General features: G+C 44.5%; 2 protein-coding genes across 4 annotated transcripts; one reads left to right on the top strand and one right to left on the bottom strand.

Annotated features, from left to right (window-relative positions):
* Positions 1 to 247: 247 nt before the first annotated feature.
* lnx2a (ligand of numb-protein X 2a) lies at positions 248 to 12,999 on the top strand. 2 transcript variants are annotated; one of them, XM_053860988.1, is made up of 11 exons: positions 248 to 385; positions 2,268 to 2,828; positions 6,787 to 7,025; positions 7,093 to 7,230; positions 7,345 to 7,544; positions 8,623 to 9,036; positions 9,095 to 9,259; positions 9,488 to 9,665; positions 9,734 to 9,959; positions 10,754 to 10,912; positions 12,313 to 12,999. In XM_053860988.1, the coding sequence occupies exons 2-11, from the start codon at positions 2,425 to 2,427 to the stop codon at positions 12,446 to 12,448; spliced, it is 2,259 nt and encodes a 752-aa protein (XP_053716963.1). In that variant the 5' UTR covers positions 248 to 385; positions 2,268 to 2,424; the 3' UTR covers positions 12,449 to 12,999. The 2 variants fall into 2 exon arrangements, with proteins under 2 accessions (XP_053716963.1, XP_053716964.1); XM_053860989.1 differs by lacking the exons at positions 248 to 385; positions 2,268 to 2,828 and adding an exon at positions 2,854 to 3,211.
* A 1,181-nt stretch (positions 13,000 to 14,180) lies between these two features.
* On the bottom strand, positions 14,181 to 16,751 carry gtf3ab (general transcription factor IIIA, b). Of its 2 annotated transcripts, XM_053860152.1 has the most exons (9): positions 15,720 to 16,751; positions 15,562 to 15,656; positions 15,391 to 15,487; positions 15,227 to 15,315; positions 15,094 to 15,167; positions 14,848 to 14,928; positions 14,537 to 14,763; positions 14,418 to 14,471; positions 14,181 to 14,363 (listed from the first exon to the last, which is right to left on the bottom strand). In XM_053860152.1, exons 1-9 carry the CDS (start codon positions 15,831 to 15,833, stop codon positions 14,259 to 14,261), a joined length of 936 nt encoding a protein of 311 aa, XP_053716127.1. In that variant the 5' UTR covers positions 15,834 to 16,751; the 3' UTR covers positions 14,181 to 14,258. The 2 variants fall into 2 exon arrangements, with proteins under 2 accessions (XP_053716127.1, XP_053716126.1); XM_053860151.1 differs by having other exon boundaries at positions 15,562 to 16,751.
* Between the last annotated feature and the right edge of the window lie 1,867 nt (positions 16,752 to 18,618).

Here is an 18,618-nt window from a genome sequence, read left to right as displayed (position 1 = left end):
CTATCTATCTACGTCAACGAGTATCATTATCAGATGATTATGGCTCAACTCCAAAGCCTGTAACAAACACACACACTCGGTCTAAACACACTTTTTACTGAATAAAAAAAAAAGCCCAAAACCCCAAAATAAATGACTGTTTCCCCTCATTCTTCTGATCAGGCTCCGTCTCAGACAGGCGTTGACTTGAGACGGACAGCTGCGAGCCCCGCCCGCCCTGTTTGACGGACACATGTGGGCGTGGCCAGTCCCGCCAAAGGCACGGGGGCGTTTTTGTTGCGGGTTTGCAGGACGGTCCTTTGCGGTGAATGCGTGATCGTGGTCTCGCAGCTCATGGTCGTCCCCCCCTTTTGGGGTTGGAGTCGCGGAGGAGCAGCGGCATTAGGTAACGTTGCATCTGCATGCATGTGTTCGCGCTGTCACCGTGGAGGATGCTGAGCATGATGCTGTCGCCTCATCTGTCCCGGGGTTTCTGCTCGCGGGGGGTCGGTGGGAGTCAGACAGATGGGGGGCATTGCTCTCCAAATGCTCTGATGTCATGCTCTCAACATCCAGGTGATGCAGATCATGACATTGCAGTGGGTGTGTTGCCATGGAGAAGGGGGACAATGACAAAGAGAAACGTGCGCAACCTTCATTGTCATCAGGTCTTGTTTATATTCTCTGGTGGCAAAGTAGCCCGTCCTGTATTGGGATCTTGCTAAGATTCTGCCTAAGTGAGCGGCTTTAGTTTGTATAAAACCCAATTTTACTTAATGCAGAAAATTGTCATCATACATTACGGTCGGTGCAGTGACAAACAAGCATGTTATTTGTAACAAGATGAAGCAACAACAATAGCTCTGATACACACACACACAGAGTGGAATTAAAAAAAGATTTCACAAGCATTTCCTAGTTGTATGACCTGGATTTGTGTCAGAATGTAGCAAGAAAGTTGTTTAAAATAGACCCAAGTGTGCGACTGGTCCAGGGCTCGCCGCACTTTACTTATTGATAAAGACGATCCAAAAAAAGCCTTGTGCGTTGTGTGTGTGCGTGCGCGTCTGCATCCTCCCGCCTGCCTGTGTGTGTCAAGTCAGTGTGTGTGATGTGGTGATGTCACAGCTTTGTTATCGGAACAGAGAAGCCTTGTGTCTTCATGGTTAATTCATGTCCAGCTGCAGGATAGAGACAGAAGCAGCCAGTCACACAGAGGCGAGAGCACGTACTAGGAGAAGGATGAAATAATTAAGGACCAGACTGGTATCCAAGGAGACGGAGGAGACAGGTTGTCACAGGAGCGCGTCGCAGAGAGACAGAAAGAGACGCAAATAATGCTACCATGGGGCCTCTTATCATCATCGTCTGACAGGCGCGCGTCCTCCTGAGAGAGCTGCATGTGGACAGTGGCTCCTCTGCATCCTTCTCTGGCTACACTCTGAATGTCAAGCCCCACCGAACAGCACAGGCTCCAGGTCGTCATGGAGACAGGAGCAGACCCTCAGTGGAACAGAGGCAGGTACTCAGTGAGGTTTGGCCAGCTGTGAGCCGCGTTCCGCCCCCTGCTGTCCGCTCAGGGAACCAGGCCTGTGGGGAGGCAGCTAATAAAGCATCTAAATGTCTGAGGACGTGGAAGTGATCTGTGTGCACAGTGCATCAGCTCCAACGGACACTCTTGAGTGCAACATTTTAAGATTTGGCTTGAGGCATGTTCTCTCTCTGTTGCAGTGTGGATTGCGTGCAATTGTACAGAAAAGAAAACAATATCCATCTGGCAGTGGGAAGAGTTGCTCTTCATGACTTCTCCATCTCATCCTCCCTCGCAGTAATCCACTTTCCCCTCATCACTTCCTTCTTATGCGTCTTCCGACCTTCTCCTGGCACACCTTTCCCTTTCTGCTGCTCTCCCAATCCGACTTCCTATGATCTGTGCGCTCCCTCTGACTCAATCCCAGATTATTCCCTCTCAGTGGAATTGGAAGATTGCAGCAGGCGAGAGCAAAAGAGAGATTATACAGCCAGATTAGTGGGCAGGAGCAGAGAGGCATAATCTGAACACACACAACTCTAAAACACACGCACGCACACAATGGCCGTCACAACTAAAATGGGCCTCACATGCACGTTGGTGGCAGTCACATGCATAAATGGACGTTACAGACTTTTTTTTAAAAGCAGATGACCCTTTATTCCTTCCTGATAAAGCTTGGCTCCACTCCCGTGACCCTGGTTGTCTGGGAAATAGAGGGAAAATGAATAACCTGTTTTTATATTTTGACCTGCAGGGTGATGCGCCATCAGCCGCCGGGAGGCATCCGTCCTCCCCGCATCCTGACCCTCCTCTGAAGCTTATGGGATAGGAGTGTGTCTGCCCCTTTCCCAAATTCCACTGCCCCACTGGAGTCTTTGGTGCCAAAGCAGAGCTGCGTTGCAGGAGCCGAGATGGGCAGCCCGGGCAGCGAGGTGGGTCTCGCCGTGCCCCCTGATCTGGCGCTGGAGGACCTGTGCTCTGAGTGCGGCCAGGTCCACCGCAGCCGGGAGAACCACCTCTATAACTACCGTCTTGAGGTGGACGACGACCTGGTTTGCCAGATCTGCCTGCAGCCGCTGGTGCAGCCACTAGACACGCCATGTGGACACACCTTCTGCGCGCGCTGCCTGAGGAGCTTCCTCCAGGACAGGGACTTTTGTCCACTGGACAGAACTCGGCTCCAGCTGCAGGCGTGCCGGAGATCCAGTATTCTGGTTCATAAGCTGCTCGACAAGTTGTCTGTGTCCTGCCCGTTGACCCCAGTCTGCTCCCTCAGCATGCCCCGATGTGACCTGGAGGCCCATCTCAAACACAGGTAAGCATCTGTCCAAAGCATTTCTGACTTGTCATGGGTTGAGGACGTTCAGAAAAACCATCGTAATACCAGCAAGGACCATCTCACATCTCAGCCAGGGGCACAAAAAATGTGCCTTGAATGTCCCGGATTACTCATCACCTCCAACCCGTCAGGTGTCCACGCTGCACTGGCATGTCGCCCCTGTAGACCAGGTGCTGTGTGAGTCCCTGAGGGGATTATTAGACTGCAGGTCATGTGATGGCGGATTAGTGGTTCCCTTGCCCGAGTCATGTGTTGGGCGACTCCATTACTCACTCTGCAGTCATGCTGAGCAACTTCAACACCAGAGATCTGTTCAACCACTTTTTCTGTGAGACGGCGAAGGGCAACCCTGGTTTATGGTGAGTGCAACGCAACTTGTAAGAAAACCAAACAGCGTTTTTGTGCTGTGTTATATATTGACTCGTAATCCAGTCATGGTGCGACTGTTGACAATGAGCTGGGGGTTTGTCGCGGAACAAACCGTGGAAACTGTGGTTTGTTGCGGACACTACCGTGCTGATGGTGGCGCTTTTTCACGTTGTCTGCATTCGTTCTCCCTCCTCACTCTCGGATGGGTTGTTGCTCACAGGGGGTCCCTATTGCAACTGAAAATCTTTACGTTGCCGCAGAATAAACCGCTGGTGCTTTGACGCCGGCTTTATTGACTAGCTAACACCAAACGCCACAGTTAAGTAGATTTGGGCTAACAAGCTCACGCTAACAAGATGTTCTGAGTCAGCTGTTTTTCCCGACAAACAAAAGGAAAGTGGACATTTCAACAATCTCTTCTCAGTGGTCCTGTCCTGCAGCTTGGGCCACCAAATAGTCGTGTTACCCAACTGTGTAACGCCTTATTAATGATTAGCTGAGGTAGTGTTTGGCAATGCAGACGTGCCGTGGCCTCTTGTAGATTTGACATATAAGTTCATATTATTATTAATATTACTGGACATCATCGCTGGCTTTTAAGAAATAAAAGAGAGAAGTAAACCGTGGTAGCTTTTTAGCATTGAGTCAGAGAAACCCCGAGCATCTCCAAGCCTGGTCAGGAACAGGATGTTGTTAATAAATGTTGCATGCATGTGTGTGTTTTATTAAGTGCCCTCCTCTTTTACTATGCTGCGTCCTACGCTGCTAAAACAGACCATTAGTCCTTTATGCAGCGACTCTGCTGTGCTATTTTACAGAAGTAGATGTTATTTAATTCAAGCTCAGCTCGCTCACATTTTGCTACCTTCACTTTCAGACAGCTAAATCCATGGTGTTTGATCCAAAGCTTTGTTTGGCTCGACCTAAAAATATAGTTATTACAGATGTTTTTGATGAAAGTGTTGACTGATCTATATACATCCACACATCATCTGACTGTACTGCTCGCCTTCAGGAGCTGAATATGGATTTCTATCTATCTATCTATCTGTCTATCTATCTATCTATCTATCTGTCTATCTATCTATCTCTCTATCTATCTACCTATTGAAGAAGGATCAGGAAAATCTCTTCCCTTGACTATCTATCTATCTGTCTATCTATCTATCTATCTATCTATCTATCTATCTATCTATCTGTCTGTCTATCTATCTATCTATCTATCTATCTATCTATCTATCTATCTGTCTATCTGTCTATCTGTCTGTCTGTCTGTCTATCTATCTATCTATCTATCTATCTATCTATCTATCTATCTATCTATCTATCTGTCTGTCTGTCTGTCTGTCTGTCTGTCTGTCTGTCTATCTATCTATCTATCTATCTATCTATCTATCTATCTATCTATCTATCTATCTATCTATCTATCTCTCTATCGATCTATCTATCTATCTATCTGTCTATCTATCTCTCTATCTCTCTCTCTATCTATCTATCTATCTATCTATCTATCTATCTATCTATCTATCTATCTATCTATCTGTCTGTCTTTCTATCTGTCTATCTATCTATCTATCTATCTATCTATCTATCTATCTATCTGTCTGTCTATCTGTCTATCTGTCTATCTATCTATCTATCTATCTATCTATCTATCTAGCTATCTGTCTGTCTGTCTATCTGTCTATCTATCTATCATCTATCTGTCTGTCTGTCTGTCTGTCCGTGATTCTTTCCATCTATCTATCTATCTAACAAAATGGAGAACTTGACTTCCATATTCTTTTAAAGGAAAACAAGCTTTTGCTTTCACTGGAACCTAATTATACCCAACTTAAAGCTGGGATCAATTCTGTCGATAGCCTCCGTGTGATCGGTGTCATCACGTGTGTAGAACAAAGAGCAGATCAAAGAAGGCGAGTGTAAGTCGAACGTGACATTCTCTGAAAAGATTAACCCTTTGTCCCACGTGAGAGCACCAGCGGGTCCAAGACAGTCGCGGCCAGAGGCTGCTGGTGAGCATTGTTTGTGGGGATGACAAAGGATCAAGGCCTGAACATGGATTAGGGAGACTCTCTGGTGGTCCAGGTGATATTGATCTGATAACCAGTGTCAACCTGAAGGCTCAATGTGTCTGTGGTGTTGTTAAGATTGGTTTGGATTCATGTCAGATGCCGTTTTCAAGCTAACTGACATTACTTTAAGCTCAAGACTGTTTGGGTTTGTCTTGGACCGCAATGACTTGAGTCTGAATTCCCATTTTAAAACCAGAAATTATGACTAATACTTGAGTTGTACGTCAGTGATCATCAATATTAAACTTTGATCAGGTACTATTTTTTAATCATAATATGTGTGACAAAAACTTGATTTTTTTTCTCTATTCCGATGCAGGAGCCTGTGGTCTGTTGATCAGATAATGGTCCGACCATGTTGATGGCTGGAGTCTGTCTTTAGCACAGATTCTATTTGCGCGCAGGATTAATGGATGATCTGATGCTGCTGCTAATAGAATGGCGTCGATAATTTTAGACATTGCCCTTTTGCCAACTTGATCACTTGTGTAACGGGTTTGTGGATTAAAGGTGCTCTAGAAAAAGACGGCGCTAAAGCTATGGATCACGGCCTGACAGGACTCACTGGCTGCCCTGTGCTCTTCACTTCACTTCACACAGGTCAAAGGTCGAGAGTCTGAGTTGCAAACTGCAACTTTTTTTAGCACCTATTTGGAGATACTCAGTCAAATGTCTTATGTCAGTCAAATGTCTTAACAAAATGCTTTGCGTTTGGATATTAATATATATATATAGCAACATTTTTCAATTTGAATGAATTTGGTATATTACTGAATCAAATGATGGACACATGCACACATTTAAGCAACAAAATATATTTTTATATATATTTGTTTTGCATCAGTTTGACAATAGCACAATAAATCATGATGGTGGCGATATTTAAGTTTTTATATCACCTGATTTAAACTAAAGCTCTTTTAATGTCTTGAAAATATTTGGATAAGAATTTCAATTTTATAAGAATTTCAAGTACATTCAGAGTAGTGGAAACCCTGAACATTGTGTAGTGAAAAACCTCCCTGAACAAAAGAAAACAGATGCTTTTGTTTGCTTTTGTTCAGGGATTCCTCCATGTTTGTTGTTGTTGTTATCATCCTAGCTGCCACGTGTCTTGTGCATCAGTGCGATCAGTGGACCAGGAACTCCTGCACTTACAAAGGTTCCCTGTTGTCTGGAGAGCAAACGGTTCAATTCAATTTTAATTAAATTATTATTTTTTTTAATCGTAATAATGTTGTTAGTCCCACCACTAATATATATATACTATATATTTGAAAATGTAGTTTCTCTTACATTAACTGACTCTCATACATTAAATATAAGATTATTATTATTATATTATATTATTATATAATATAAGCTCACATGACCTTCCGGGTTAAACGTCAGAATCGTCACCTCTCAGCTTCACCTCAGATGAACTATAGCTGGAGTTTTCTTTACACATCAGGTGGACTAACAACCTGACGCTTGTTGCTTGGTGAAAGGTGCCCCGGGACGCGGTGTCAACAGACCACTGTCGACGTCCCTCGTAAGGAGAGCGGCGACGACAAAACCATGGTGACCAGTCCTCCCAGATCCCCCCGATCGCCACAGACAGACTTGCGGGACGTGAGGTCTCCCTCGCCACCTTGTGGGCCAAACAACACCAGCACCAATGGGCCCATGTGGACGGACGAAGCGGGCCTGGATAACCCTGCCTTCGAGGAGAGCACAGAGGAAGACAGTGAGGCCTATAAATACCAAGAGGAAGATTAAAACTGTAGAGTCACTGTAGAGTTCTGAACCTCCAGGTGTGGTAGGGTTGGAGTGCGTGGTGCCGCGGGTGAAGAGACCCCTCAGTAATCCCTGCATCCACCTCCTCCGGTCGGTCAGTTCCACCTCATCTGGCTGGGACTGCCCTGAGTCACCCCCTCTCTCCGCTGAAGAAGGTATGACATCACACTCTCTGGACGGAAATCCACATAATCACATCCCAACAACAACATTACGCTTGTTTATGAATCCTCAGTGCCTGAGCCTAATGCGGTTTGTGTTGCCATCAGGCTGCGTCAAGCTTCCCTCCCTGCCCGAAGGAGAGATAACAGCCATCGAGGTCCATCGAGCCAATCCCTACGTGGAGCTGGGCATCAGCATCGTCGGAGGAAATGAGACGCCGCTTATTAACATCGTGATCCAGGAGGTTTACAGGGACGGCGTCATTGCGAGAGACGGGCGGCTGCTGGCTGGCGATCAGATTCTGCAGGTGAGCAAGTTCATCTACAAACACAGTACAAGAGCTGGGAATTTTTTTTTTTTTTGCCTTCCTAAACCAGTTCTGAGGTCGAAGTTGAGCTTTCTATTTGAATTTTCTCAAATTTTTAGTAGCATGTTTTTGCTATTCTTTCTTGTTAAATGTAGCATTTTTATTATATTTATATATAACATATTTAAATTTTAATTCAAATGCCCCCCATTTTTTATTTTGGGGGATTTATTTAATTTCACTTTTGATTTATAGAATTGTATATTCTCCCTTAGATCTACTATTTAGCTTAGGAAGTCTCATATTTGCAAATGTTTGTATTATTAGCAACGCTGTATGGTTTGGAAACAGAACAGGAAGGAGGCAGAGCTGGAGGTAGCAGAGATGAAGATGCTGAGCTTCTCTGTGGGAGTGAGCAGGATGGATAGGATCAGAAGGCAATATATCAGAGGGACAGCACAAGTGTTCAGGAGACAAAGTCAGAGAGGCTAGACGGAGATGGTTTGGACACGTACAGAGGAGAGAGAGCCAGTACATTGGTAGGAAGATGTTGAGATTGGAACTGCCAGGCAGAAGGTGGAGAGGAAGGTCAAAGAGGAGATTGATGGAGGTGGTGAAGGAGGACATGAGGTCTGTAGGTTTGAGAGAAGAGGAAGCAGAGGACAGGGTGAGATGTGGCGATCCTTGAAGGGAGAAGCTGAAAGAAAAAGGAGAAGAATGTTATTTCAAAATCTGACACCAAATTGATGCTCCACTTTTTGCCGTTTATTTGTGTTTCAATTAATTTTTTAAACTCAAATTTTCCATCCATCAGACCAATCTCATTCAGTCTCAATCATCATGGATATTTTGGTTATAATATCACGTTATATAATGTGGTGGACTTGGAATTAGTGTAGTGAAAAATGTTTCCTCTGAAAGATGATTCAATATTTTTTTTCTGTATTTAATTCATCAAAATGTGTCTCTCAAAGTTCCACCCGGATTTTAATATAATAAAATAATAATTTAATCGTGATAAATACATCATTGAGTTTTGTACTCTGAAGTGTTGCTCTCCTATTTCCCCTCCTCTCAGGTGAACAATGTGGACATCAGTAACGTCCCCCACAGCTTCGCCCGCTCCACCCTGGCGCGTCCCTGCACCACCTTGCAGCTGACAGTCCTCAGGGAGCGCCGCTGTGCCTCCCGGCCGCCTCCCTCTTCCTCCTCCTCCACACCAGCTGTGCCCCACGCTCCCTGCTCCACCCCGGAAGGCGCTCCCTCCAGTCCAGCCACACAGAGGATCACGCTGCACAAGCGGGACTCCGCAGAGCAGCTGGGCATCAAGCTGGTGCGGCGGACGGACGAGTCCGGGGTGTTTGTGTTGGACCTGCTGGATGGAGGCCTGGCAGCCAAAGACGGGCGGCTGCGCAGCAATGACCGAGTCCTGGCAGTCAACGACCAGGACCTCCGTCACGGGACCCCTGAGCAGGCGGCGCAGATCATCCAGGTCTGACACTGGTCAGACTCAGAAAAAAAAGATCGGCTAATGCAGTTTTTCTCAACAGGCCAGTGGAGAGCGAGTTCAACTCCTGATAGGTCGACCTCACAAACCAACCCCACCTCCGCCACCTAAGTCCAGCTCCACCAGAGACCTGTACTGCCTTGATCACTTCCTGCCTAACCACAGCACCACCCCGAGTCCACACCTGTCACGGACCAGCACCCACAGAGTGAGCTTTGGATGAAAGGCCGAGTGGGAACAGAGTGGTTTTATTGGAGCGTTATTTGAGCAAGATTTGTAAGGAGAGATTTAGAGTCAGTTGCAGGGAAACACCTTATTTAGAAGGCAACACGGTTGTAGCTCAAGTGCCAGTTTGATGAAGAATCGAGTTGTTGTCAGGAAGTTGGTGTCTCTTTTGTTAACGTCTCGTCCCTAACCTGTGTTTATTTGCCTCCAGGATCTTTCTCAGTGTGTGAGCTGTAAGGAGAAACACATCACCGTGAAGAAGGAACCGCACGAGTCTCTGGGTATGACGGTGGCAGGTGGGCGGGGCAGCAAGAGCGGGGAGCTGCCCATCTTTGTCACCAGTGTCCAACCGCACGGCTGCTTGTCCAGGGATGGACGGATCAAACGAGGTGGGCGCTGTAGTTCACCTTGAAAAGAAGACCAGGGTCTTGAACATGTCTCCCTCTGGTCTCGCAAGGCGACGTCCTGCTGAGTATAAACGGACAGGACCTGACCTACCTGAGTCACAGCGAAGCTGTGGGCACCTTGAAAGCCAGTGCCGCGTCACCCTCCGTCCAGCTGCGGGTGCTGGAGGTCAGCATGGTGGAGGAGCGCGAGCACGACGAGCTGCTGCCTCACACTCACGACAGTGACTTTGACGCCAACTGGTCCCCATCGTGGGTCATGTGGCTCGGTCTGCCCAGGTGAGGAGAAAATGGCTGTGGATTTGTTAGGGATGCTACGATCGATCGGTCACCGATCATGATCGGCCGATTTCAGCGTGATCGGTGAATCTGATGAAGCCCCGCAGGTTGTGATGTGTCCGCTCCTCCCTACTCGCTGCTCACTAAGCAGCGGCACGTCTGCAGTGGAGGTTCTTTCAGTCTGTCTTGTGAACTTTGTATCCTGCAGCACATGCACGGCAAAATGCTGCGCAGAGAAGCGCCTTCAAATGAAACACGCCGTATAAAGCACACCTGCCGGTCCGAGCGTGACATTCGGAATAATAAGAAATAAGTATTACTTTCACAGAGGTAGATGACCAGCCTGTCTCAGGTGTTATTTACGCGGAGACTGAATGGAAACGGCCGGATCTGTCGCCGTTTTGCAGTCAGGTGCAGCGTTCGTCAGCCACCTGAATCTGAAAGTTTCGAAAACATTCAGAGTGGAAACTTTATCGGAATCCCGCTACAGTATCGTCTCAAGTGACGTCTCACACCAAATTAGATGTTTTCAATTGTCCGTTTGACAGAATAATTGCTGCATTCAGCAAGGTTTTTCTATTTTTGCCTCCTTGAAGAGGTATATAAAATGTGTCTGAATTAAAATGGAATAAGTTCATTTTTCCACATCATATACACAGAAGGTCTCATCATTTTGATCACAAATTCATTGCCAATTCATGTGATCGGTATCGGCGATCGGCAGCAAAAGTCCTGATCGGAGCATCCCTCGTATTGGTGCCGGCTCTTGAGTCACCACCTTCTCTGATCTGCAGCTACCTGCACAGTAGTCATGAGATCGTCCTGCGGCGGAGTCACCCCGGCAGCTGGGGCTTCAGCATCGTGGGAGGCTACGAGGAAAACCACGGCAACCAGGCCTTCTTTATCAAAACCATTGTCCTGGGCACACCTGCGTACTACGACGGCCGCCTCAAGTGAGCTACTCACAATACTATCTGGGCTAATGCTGACCGTGACATCATGATGAATTAGCGCTTAGATAAACAGTGCAAGATAAGAGTGGCCTGATGTGAGTCCACGCCCACAGATAAAGGCCGACAGCAGGTCCATGGCATGACTCAGGCTTTTGCTATTGGCTTCTCAGTGAATACCAGTGCAAAAATCCAAAGCTATGACATCTGATCATGTTTAGCTCTTCTGTATTTATTCATCTTTTCAAAATATTACCATACACAAATAAGGGGAAAGAATTATAATGAAACATAACCAAAAAAAAAACAACATAATATTGAACACCCACCACATTGCTTCTCATGCGAACTTCAGACAATATCTTCAGCAAAAACAAAAGAATGTAGTCTTAACCAAGTAACAAAGTGCACCAAGAAACATCACATATATATCATCATATCTATCTATCTATCTATCTATCTATCTATCTATCTATCTATCTATCTATCTATCTATCTATCTGTCTATCTATCTATCTATCTATCTATCTATCTATCTAGATATATAAACAGGGAAAAAATGAAACTGCATATGTGTACTTCCAAGTCTGAATCTTTCACATAACATATGATTCAGTAGGTATTGAGATCTTATATGTAATTCTTTCTAATTGTAAACAAGAGAGCAACATATGCAACCACTGGTTTATTTTTGGTCTTTTAACATTTTTCCACAGCAATACAGCAATACATTTTTTTTGCAACCAAAATATCAAGATCGATAAAAGCTCGTTCATTCTTATCATATTTATGTTTTTCTGGGTAAGGTCCTGATATAAATAACTTGGCATCTAATAAGATTTGTTTTTGTAGAATATGTTCTGGTTGTTTTTGAATTTCATCCTAAAAGATGTGAATATGTTTACATTCCCAAATACAATGGAAAAAATGCCTATATTTGCTAAAAAATTTGTACAATAATCTGGAATATTTTTATTATGTTTATTTAAGTCCACAGGTGTCACATATGTTTGCATTAGCCTCTTATAATGTATAAAACCTGTAATTAATAGTTTTGGAATGTGCTTTAACACTAGCTGTTTCCCTCTCTTTATCTGACAGCTGCTTTTGTATCTAAGTTTTTTTTTATCATTTGAATTCCTGTTTTTTTGCCAGTGAATTTTAAATCCCAGATATGATCCCACTTTCTTTGGTCATCAGTTTTTCAACACCAGTTTCGGATGGTTTGTTTTGTAATGTTTTTTGATTTGCTTGCACAAAATTCCTCAGTTGTTTCTGAACTTTTCTGAATATTTAATTCTTCAACGGACATCAGGGCATTAGAATCAGGCTGGTATAATTGTTTAAATCATTTTTAGTCCTTTTAAGTGTTTAAATGGTGTTCTTTTACCCGCTGGTTTCAGATGTGGTGACATGATCGTGGCAGTCAACGGCTTATCGACAGCAGGAATGAGCCACTCTGCGCTGGTGCCCATGCTGAAGGAGCAGCGCAGCCGGGTGGCGTTGACCGTGGTCTCCTGGCCGGGCAGCCTGGTGTAACCGCCCCCCCGCCCCCAGAATGTCGTACACCAGGAGCCGCCGTGGCTATAGTGAAGTGGTACACATCCCTCCATCCTGGACCAAAAAACATTCAGAACTGTGTTAGACCCAGCAGGACCTGATCCAAATTGTGCCATGCCTCTCGACAGACTGCTCTCACACACGCACCGCTGTGTTCATATGGTCATGTTGTGGTCACTCCTGTGTGAAGACTGATACTGTTAGCAGGCGATGTGTGTGTGTGTGTGTGTGCGCGCGCGTGTGTGTCGTCACCTCACCAGGCAGATTTAGAATCCAGAGCTGTATTCGGTTGGATGCACCGTTGAGAGTGGAGACTGGAGCAGCCCTCCGAGGAGAACATGAGTCCGCTAAAGATTGTCTGCAGCACCAGCGCTGTATCCAGCTGAATGAGCCCGAAGGCCTTATTAGAAACCTGCCACATGCCGGGGGCTGCGCTGGCCCCCGGCCCCATCACCATGACAACCAGCTGTCCCTTCAGCTGCTCTTTTATACTCGTGTGAATGTGTGTTCTGATTGTTTAATAAACATATTCTGCCAAGGTTGTGAGTCCTGGTGGTTTTTAGATGCTAGAAAACATCAGTCAACATCACACCATCTCCCACTCGCAGGGGGGAATATATATATTTTCACATGAGAAGTATAGAGGCTGACTTCCTTTTTTTTTCAGTGTGACATTTAAAATTCAATGTCGACTTGTCTGAATGAAGAATTAGTTTCTCACGCACTAGTCTAGTATCCATGTTGTTATTTCATTACAACACAGGTTACAATTTTTGGATTAAAATCTACAAAATGGATTTCAAGTCACTGAAACGTTTTGGATCGTGTCGTTCTACTTGAACCAAAATTGACCTTGAATCGAATCGGTAACCTCAAACCATGATATGAATGGAATCATTGTTAAAATCATGAAATATTTTTATATTTTAAATGATATAAATCGTGTGTGATGTATCATATGATACATAGGCACTTTATTTTAGAATATTTTACAAATTTATATCAGTTTGTTTTGAGGGACAAGACATACATGAAAAAATAAAAATAAAGAAAAATAAAATAAAATCCTAAAACTGTGAACAGTGAAAATATCATCACTAATTCTAAATTTATTATTAAATGAGTAATACTGATTCTATCAGTAATTCTTGTCCCTCAAAATAAAACACTGAAAAAAAAACCTTCCAAAAAGCATTTTTACCCATTGTTTTAGATATTGACCAATTTAAGAGCTCTATCAATATTTTTTCGTAATAAGCTTTTAAAATTTCTGAAAATGAACATACTTAAGCATGTTGAGGCAAAATGACATTTACATATTTATATACAAGTATGAATAATAGTTTGCTATTAGAAATATTTCTACAGTTTTATAGCTGTACTTTGACCTAATGAGGGCCACATAAATGCAGTCAAACTGCTACCAGTGGCCACACTTTGCCCAGATCTGAATTACAGTCATGATCTGTGTGACTTCAGACAGGAATCAGAGAAACCACTGACCTGACGCTTCTTGATCCATCCTGTTTTTCTATGCTGCTGCACACGCCTTTTCCTGCTCTTACCCAACAGAATTGACCCCCAGAGTCCTCTTAACCCTTCTCTGAACTCATGTACATAAACATTCAGGCCACAATAATTCAGTTTCTCTCAAAAATAACAGATTTAAAAGATGACACAGTAACAGCAGAGGTTTTTGATGCAGTGCCAACCAGGTTTTATTACACACCTTTCCAAAGGAAACAGAAATAGAGTGATTCTTTTCGCTTCAGTTACAATCCTCACAGAACTAGCATTCCACATTCTCCAAACTGGCCACCAGTTTGTCCATCACCGAGCGGTGAGCCTTCCGCTGTGCCACCTGCCAAGGCTGGCTCTTCTTCGGCAGCAGCTTCTGTAAGATCAACAGTCAGCAAGCGCAAGCAACAAAACCTATGGGAGAACTTACCTTGATCCTTTTCTTCTCAGGGTCATGGACGACTCCGTGCCGCCACAGACTTTCCTGATAAATGGAAGGAGTGAAACGAAGCGTCTTCCAGCTCAACACCGGCGGCGACGGCGACTCACCAGCATGGCGAAGCTCTTCCCACAGCTCACACAGTCGAAGGGCTTCTTGCCTTCATGATCTCCCAACACATGGCTCTCCAGGTTGAAGCCTTTACTGAACTTCTTGTCACATCCCACTTTGGGACAAATTAACTCCTTCTTTCCTTCAGCTTGGACATTCGACGCATGCTGGTGCCTGAACAAGTTTTTCTTAAACTGCTTTTTGGATGTGTTGCATGGCAACTTGGCTGCAGTAGATGAAATCAGATTTACAAAAAAAAAAAAAAAAAAAAAAAAAAAAGGCAGAGTCAAAAGAAGTGGGAGATCCAAACCTGCGTGAACCTGTCTGTGCTTCAGATATTGCATCCAGGTCGGCGCCACGAAAAGGCACAGCTCAGCTCCACATGAATACCCTGGAAGGGCAGAGGTTACATTCACTCTGGTGCAAACAGGCTGAACTTGCACTGGGTCTTGAAGCCATGTGTTGGATGTTCCTTCAGCAGCAATGGCGATTACGATGAGTCAGCACTTACCTGTTCCATTCTCAAACAAAACACACGCACAACGGTCTAACAAACCTTGATGCATCTTCTCGTGCTGCTTCAGTTTCCCTCTGGTGACAAAGCTTTTAGCGCAGCCGTCAGTGGTGCATCTGAGTAGAAAAGACATGAATTCAGCTTGGCTCACTCTTCATTTCATCTCAACACCGACTGAAAATGGGGCGCCTGCGTGTGCTCATAGTTGTGGGCGTGAAGCTGGTGCCGCTTCCTGAAGCACTTTTCACAGCCCATATGGTTGCACTAAAAACAAAACAAATGTTTATTATTGTTATCATTTTTTTAATCCCTGCAGAAAAAGCTCAAATGTGAACGTACATGGTAGAGCTTCCTCTGCTGCAGGTGGACTCGAAGCATGTGGTTTTTCATGCTAGTACTGGAGACAAAGAGCTCGGAGCATCCTTCAGCCAGACACCTGCGTCGAGGACACGGAACACACCATGGTTGCCCTCTTCCTTTCAGAGGTTGCTTTACATTTGAAGGTCCTACTTGTGAGGCTTCTCTCCACTGTGTCTGAGCCCATGTCGGAAGAGCTGGTATCGAGTGCGGAAGCTCTTGTCACAGCTCTCACAGGTGAAGGGTTTCTGTGGAGGAGATCGTTCGCCACAGAAACACTGCGGCTTTTTTGCAACGGACTTGACACTTACCAAACCCGTGTGCTTGCACTGGTGAGCCTCCAGCTTCCAAAGCTTATTGAATCTGGCTTTACACTGCAGGAAGGAGCAGAAATAGTTCTTCTGACATTGCAGCCTCTCTCCCATCGTCACCACAACAGCCGAGAAGTGTTGTTGCTGTCAGGCACTGAGCGTGTCAGCTGAAGGCATGACACTTAACATTCCAACACCCTGCCACTCACCTGTCCCTGATTTACCTCGTCGGCTCGTACCAACTCACGGGGAGGTGGAGGGCGTGAGATTTCAACCAAGTCTTCTCCTCAAATGTTGTGTAGTTTGGCGAAATCAAATCATTTAAATGTACACATCAAAGATGTCCATCTCACAACTTGGATAAAAATGATCAGAAACTTGTCAAACTGGTCAAACACAGACCATTATGTCGTTTAGTTTGGCCCAAAATAGTCTTTCACTTTGGAAAAGATCCTGTGCTCGTGAGCAAAGAAACAGGACCAAGTCTCCTGTGACCCCTTGTTTCCATCCGTGGGGTCAATGTGAATATTGTTGAGGACTATAAATATCTTGGGGTCCACATAGACAATAAACTGGACTGGGCTCGGAAGACTGACGCCCTTTACAAAAAGGGTCAGAGTCGTCCCTACTTTTTGAGGAGACTCTGGTCCTTCAACGTCTGCGGGACAATGCTGAGGATGTTTTATGAGTCGGTGGTGTCCATTAACGGTGGCGGACACTAACAACAGATGCATCTGCAAAGCTGGTGATGTGGTGGGGTGAAAGTGGACTCCTTGGAGATGGTTATGGAGAGAAGGATTCTCCTGAAACTAAGGAGCATCCTGGACAACATCACCCACCCCCTCCATGAGCTCCTGGTCCTATACAGAAACACATGGACCAATAGACTGAGATTGCCCAACTCAAAGACCAAGCGCCACAGGAGGTCCTTTCTTCCTGTGGCAATAAAAACATACAATTCGTCCCTGAAAAAAATACAATGAAGGGTTTTTTGGCACATTTTCTGTTCTTGAACTGCATTTCTTACGCATTGTTTTCTAAGATCTTTGGTATCATCATTTTGTATCTTTTTTTTGCACTTTATAATATTATTTTTTTTTATATATTGTGATATGTTGTGTACAGAGCATGTAACAAACAAAATTTCTCTTGGGATTAATAAAGTTTTTCTGATTCTGATTCTGATAATGCATGTCACTTTTCAAACTCAAGGCCCGGGGGCCAAAACCAGCCCACCAAGTCATTTTATGTGGCCCACAACGGCTTTAAATATGCATTGTTGGTATAAAATTACATTTAATAAATGCTCAGAAAAAACTGTCGGTAATTCATCTGGACGGATGTTTGAGAATAAAGGAGAAAAAAGTCAGAATTGAACCAGTAAGTTACGTATGCTGACACACAGTGATGCTGTTTACTGAAATTGTGTTTAGAAATTGAAATGGAGACTGACTGGTGGTGGCCTGGGGCTTGGACTGGGTTTAAAATCTCGCAAAGCAAGGGCTACAAATGTCAGCAAATAACTTCCATATCTCAAAGAATTATAAGTATATTTATTGAATACAGTGTCTTATGTTTTGTGCCCTTGCCGTGATTGAGTTTGGCACTGTTTCTATTATTTGCACAGTGAAAGTGGTACTTTTGTACCTCCACCACTGGAACCCAGAAGTCAGGGAGTGAGTTTCACTTCACTGTTGAACTGTGATCACAATAAAGGTCGCTGTATTTGGATTTGCTTCCTGGACGCCAGCAGCTGCACTTGAATTTAATTCCCGCTCCCTTTGTGTCGCTCCATCTTCTGGGCTTCCTCACTCCAGTGTGGTCAGTATCATGATCAGCTGTTGGCAGACTCGATCGCTGCTGTGTCATCTGCTCTCTGCCATGTTATCATGCAGTTTATTAGCCAATGTCTGTTCATAATCCATAAAACCTTCGGCGTCCCATTTGGCACATTTGATGGGACTTGTGTCGCCACACAGCTTCATGTGACAAAGAGCTGACATTCCAAGTCATTCCCAGTCAGAGAGCCAAGGAAGGATACAGGCACTTGAGCAGAGTGATCTCACTGTTGCTCAAACACCGCAAGGTCCACAGCTCCTACATCCCCTGATTGATTTTGGCTTTAAAAATGTCACTGTGGCTCCTCGCGCTGCCTCTATCTGTGTTCGTGTTTGTGTCTGAGGGTGTAAAGCGCCAGTAGTGGGTTGGCGACTGTCTGTCTACCACACACACTCACACACACCTTATCAGCACTCTAATATTGTTTGCAGATAGATGTGATTTATTGTTTGGGGACATTTCTCTGCATGTTTGGCGCCTTTACCTGTTCATATAAGGCTCTGCTTGTGGACTAGGAGGGTCAGATCCGGCCCACATGACCCAGGAGGAACCTTGGACTCATCAGATCAGGAATGTATGAAGGTGTTTATATTCTTAGCATTATCATACTTGTGTTGTGTTGTGTTTTGTCCTGATAACAGTGACTATTGTCAACATTAGTGACCACCAATGTATTTTCTGTACTTTGTGGTGACAGTCAAACTGGACTTCAACTGCTTTTGAAAAGTTTTGTTTCTAAATACCACAGATTTCTGCAGGGTTATAAGGGCAGAAAACGTAAAGAATTTTCATGATTCAGTAATGAAACTGTCCTTTATTTTGACTCAGGTAAGAACTGGGTCATCCTTTCTGGGTCATGCTTGTGTCTGGTCCGTTTCAGGAGCTGTGAAAAATGTAAAAATAACTAAAATAAAACTGTTAATTGGCGTGTTACGAATTACATCAAGCATTTTCCAATGTCATTGTAAAACATTTTTCCAAAGACATGGCCAATTGCTCCTCTTCCATAGAGTCTGATAAACACATTTATAACCCAATTTGCATTTATTTCATTATTTAA

This window comes from Synchiropus splendidus, chromosome 3, assembly GCF_027744825.2.
Source record: "Synchiropus splendidus isolate RoL2022-P1 chromosome 3, RoL_Sspl_1.0, whole genome shotgun sequence".
Classification (NCBI taxonomy): Eukaryota; Metazoa; Chordata; class Actinopteri; order Syngnathiformes; family Callionymidae; genus Synchiropus; species Synchiropus splendidus.
Note: the sequence above shows the minus strand (reverse complement) of the source record. Positions and strands in the feature narration are given on the sequence as shown.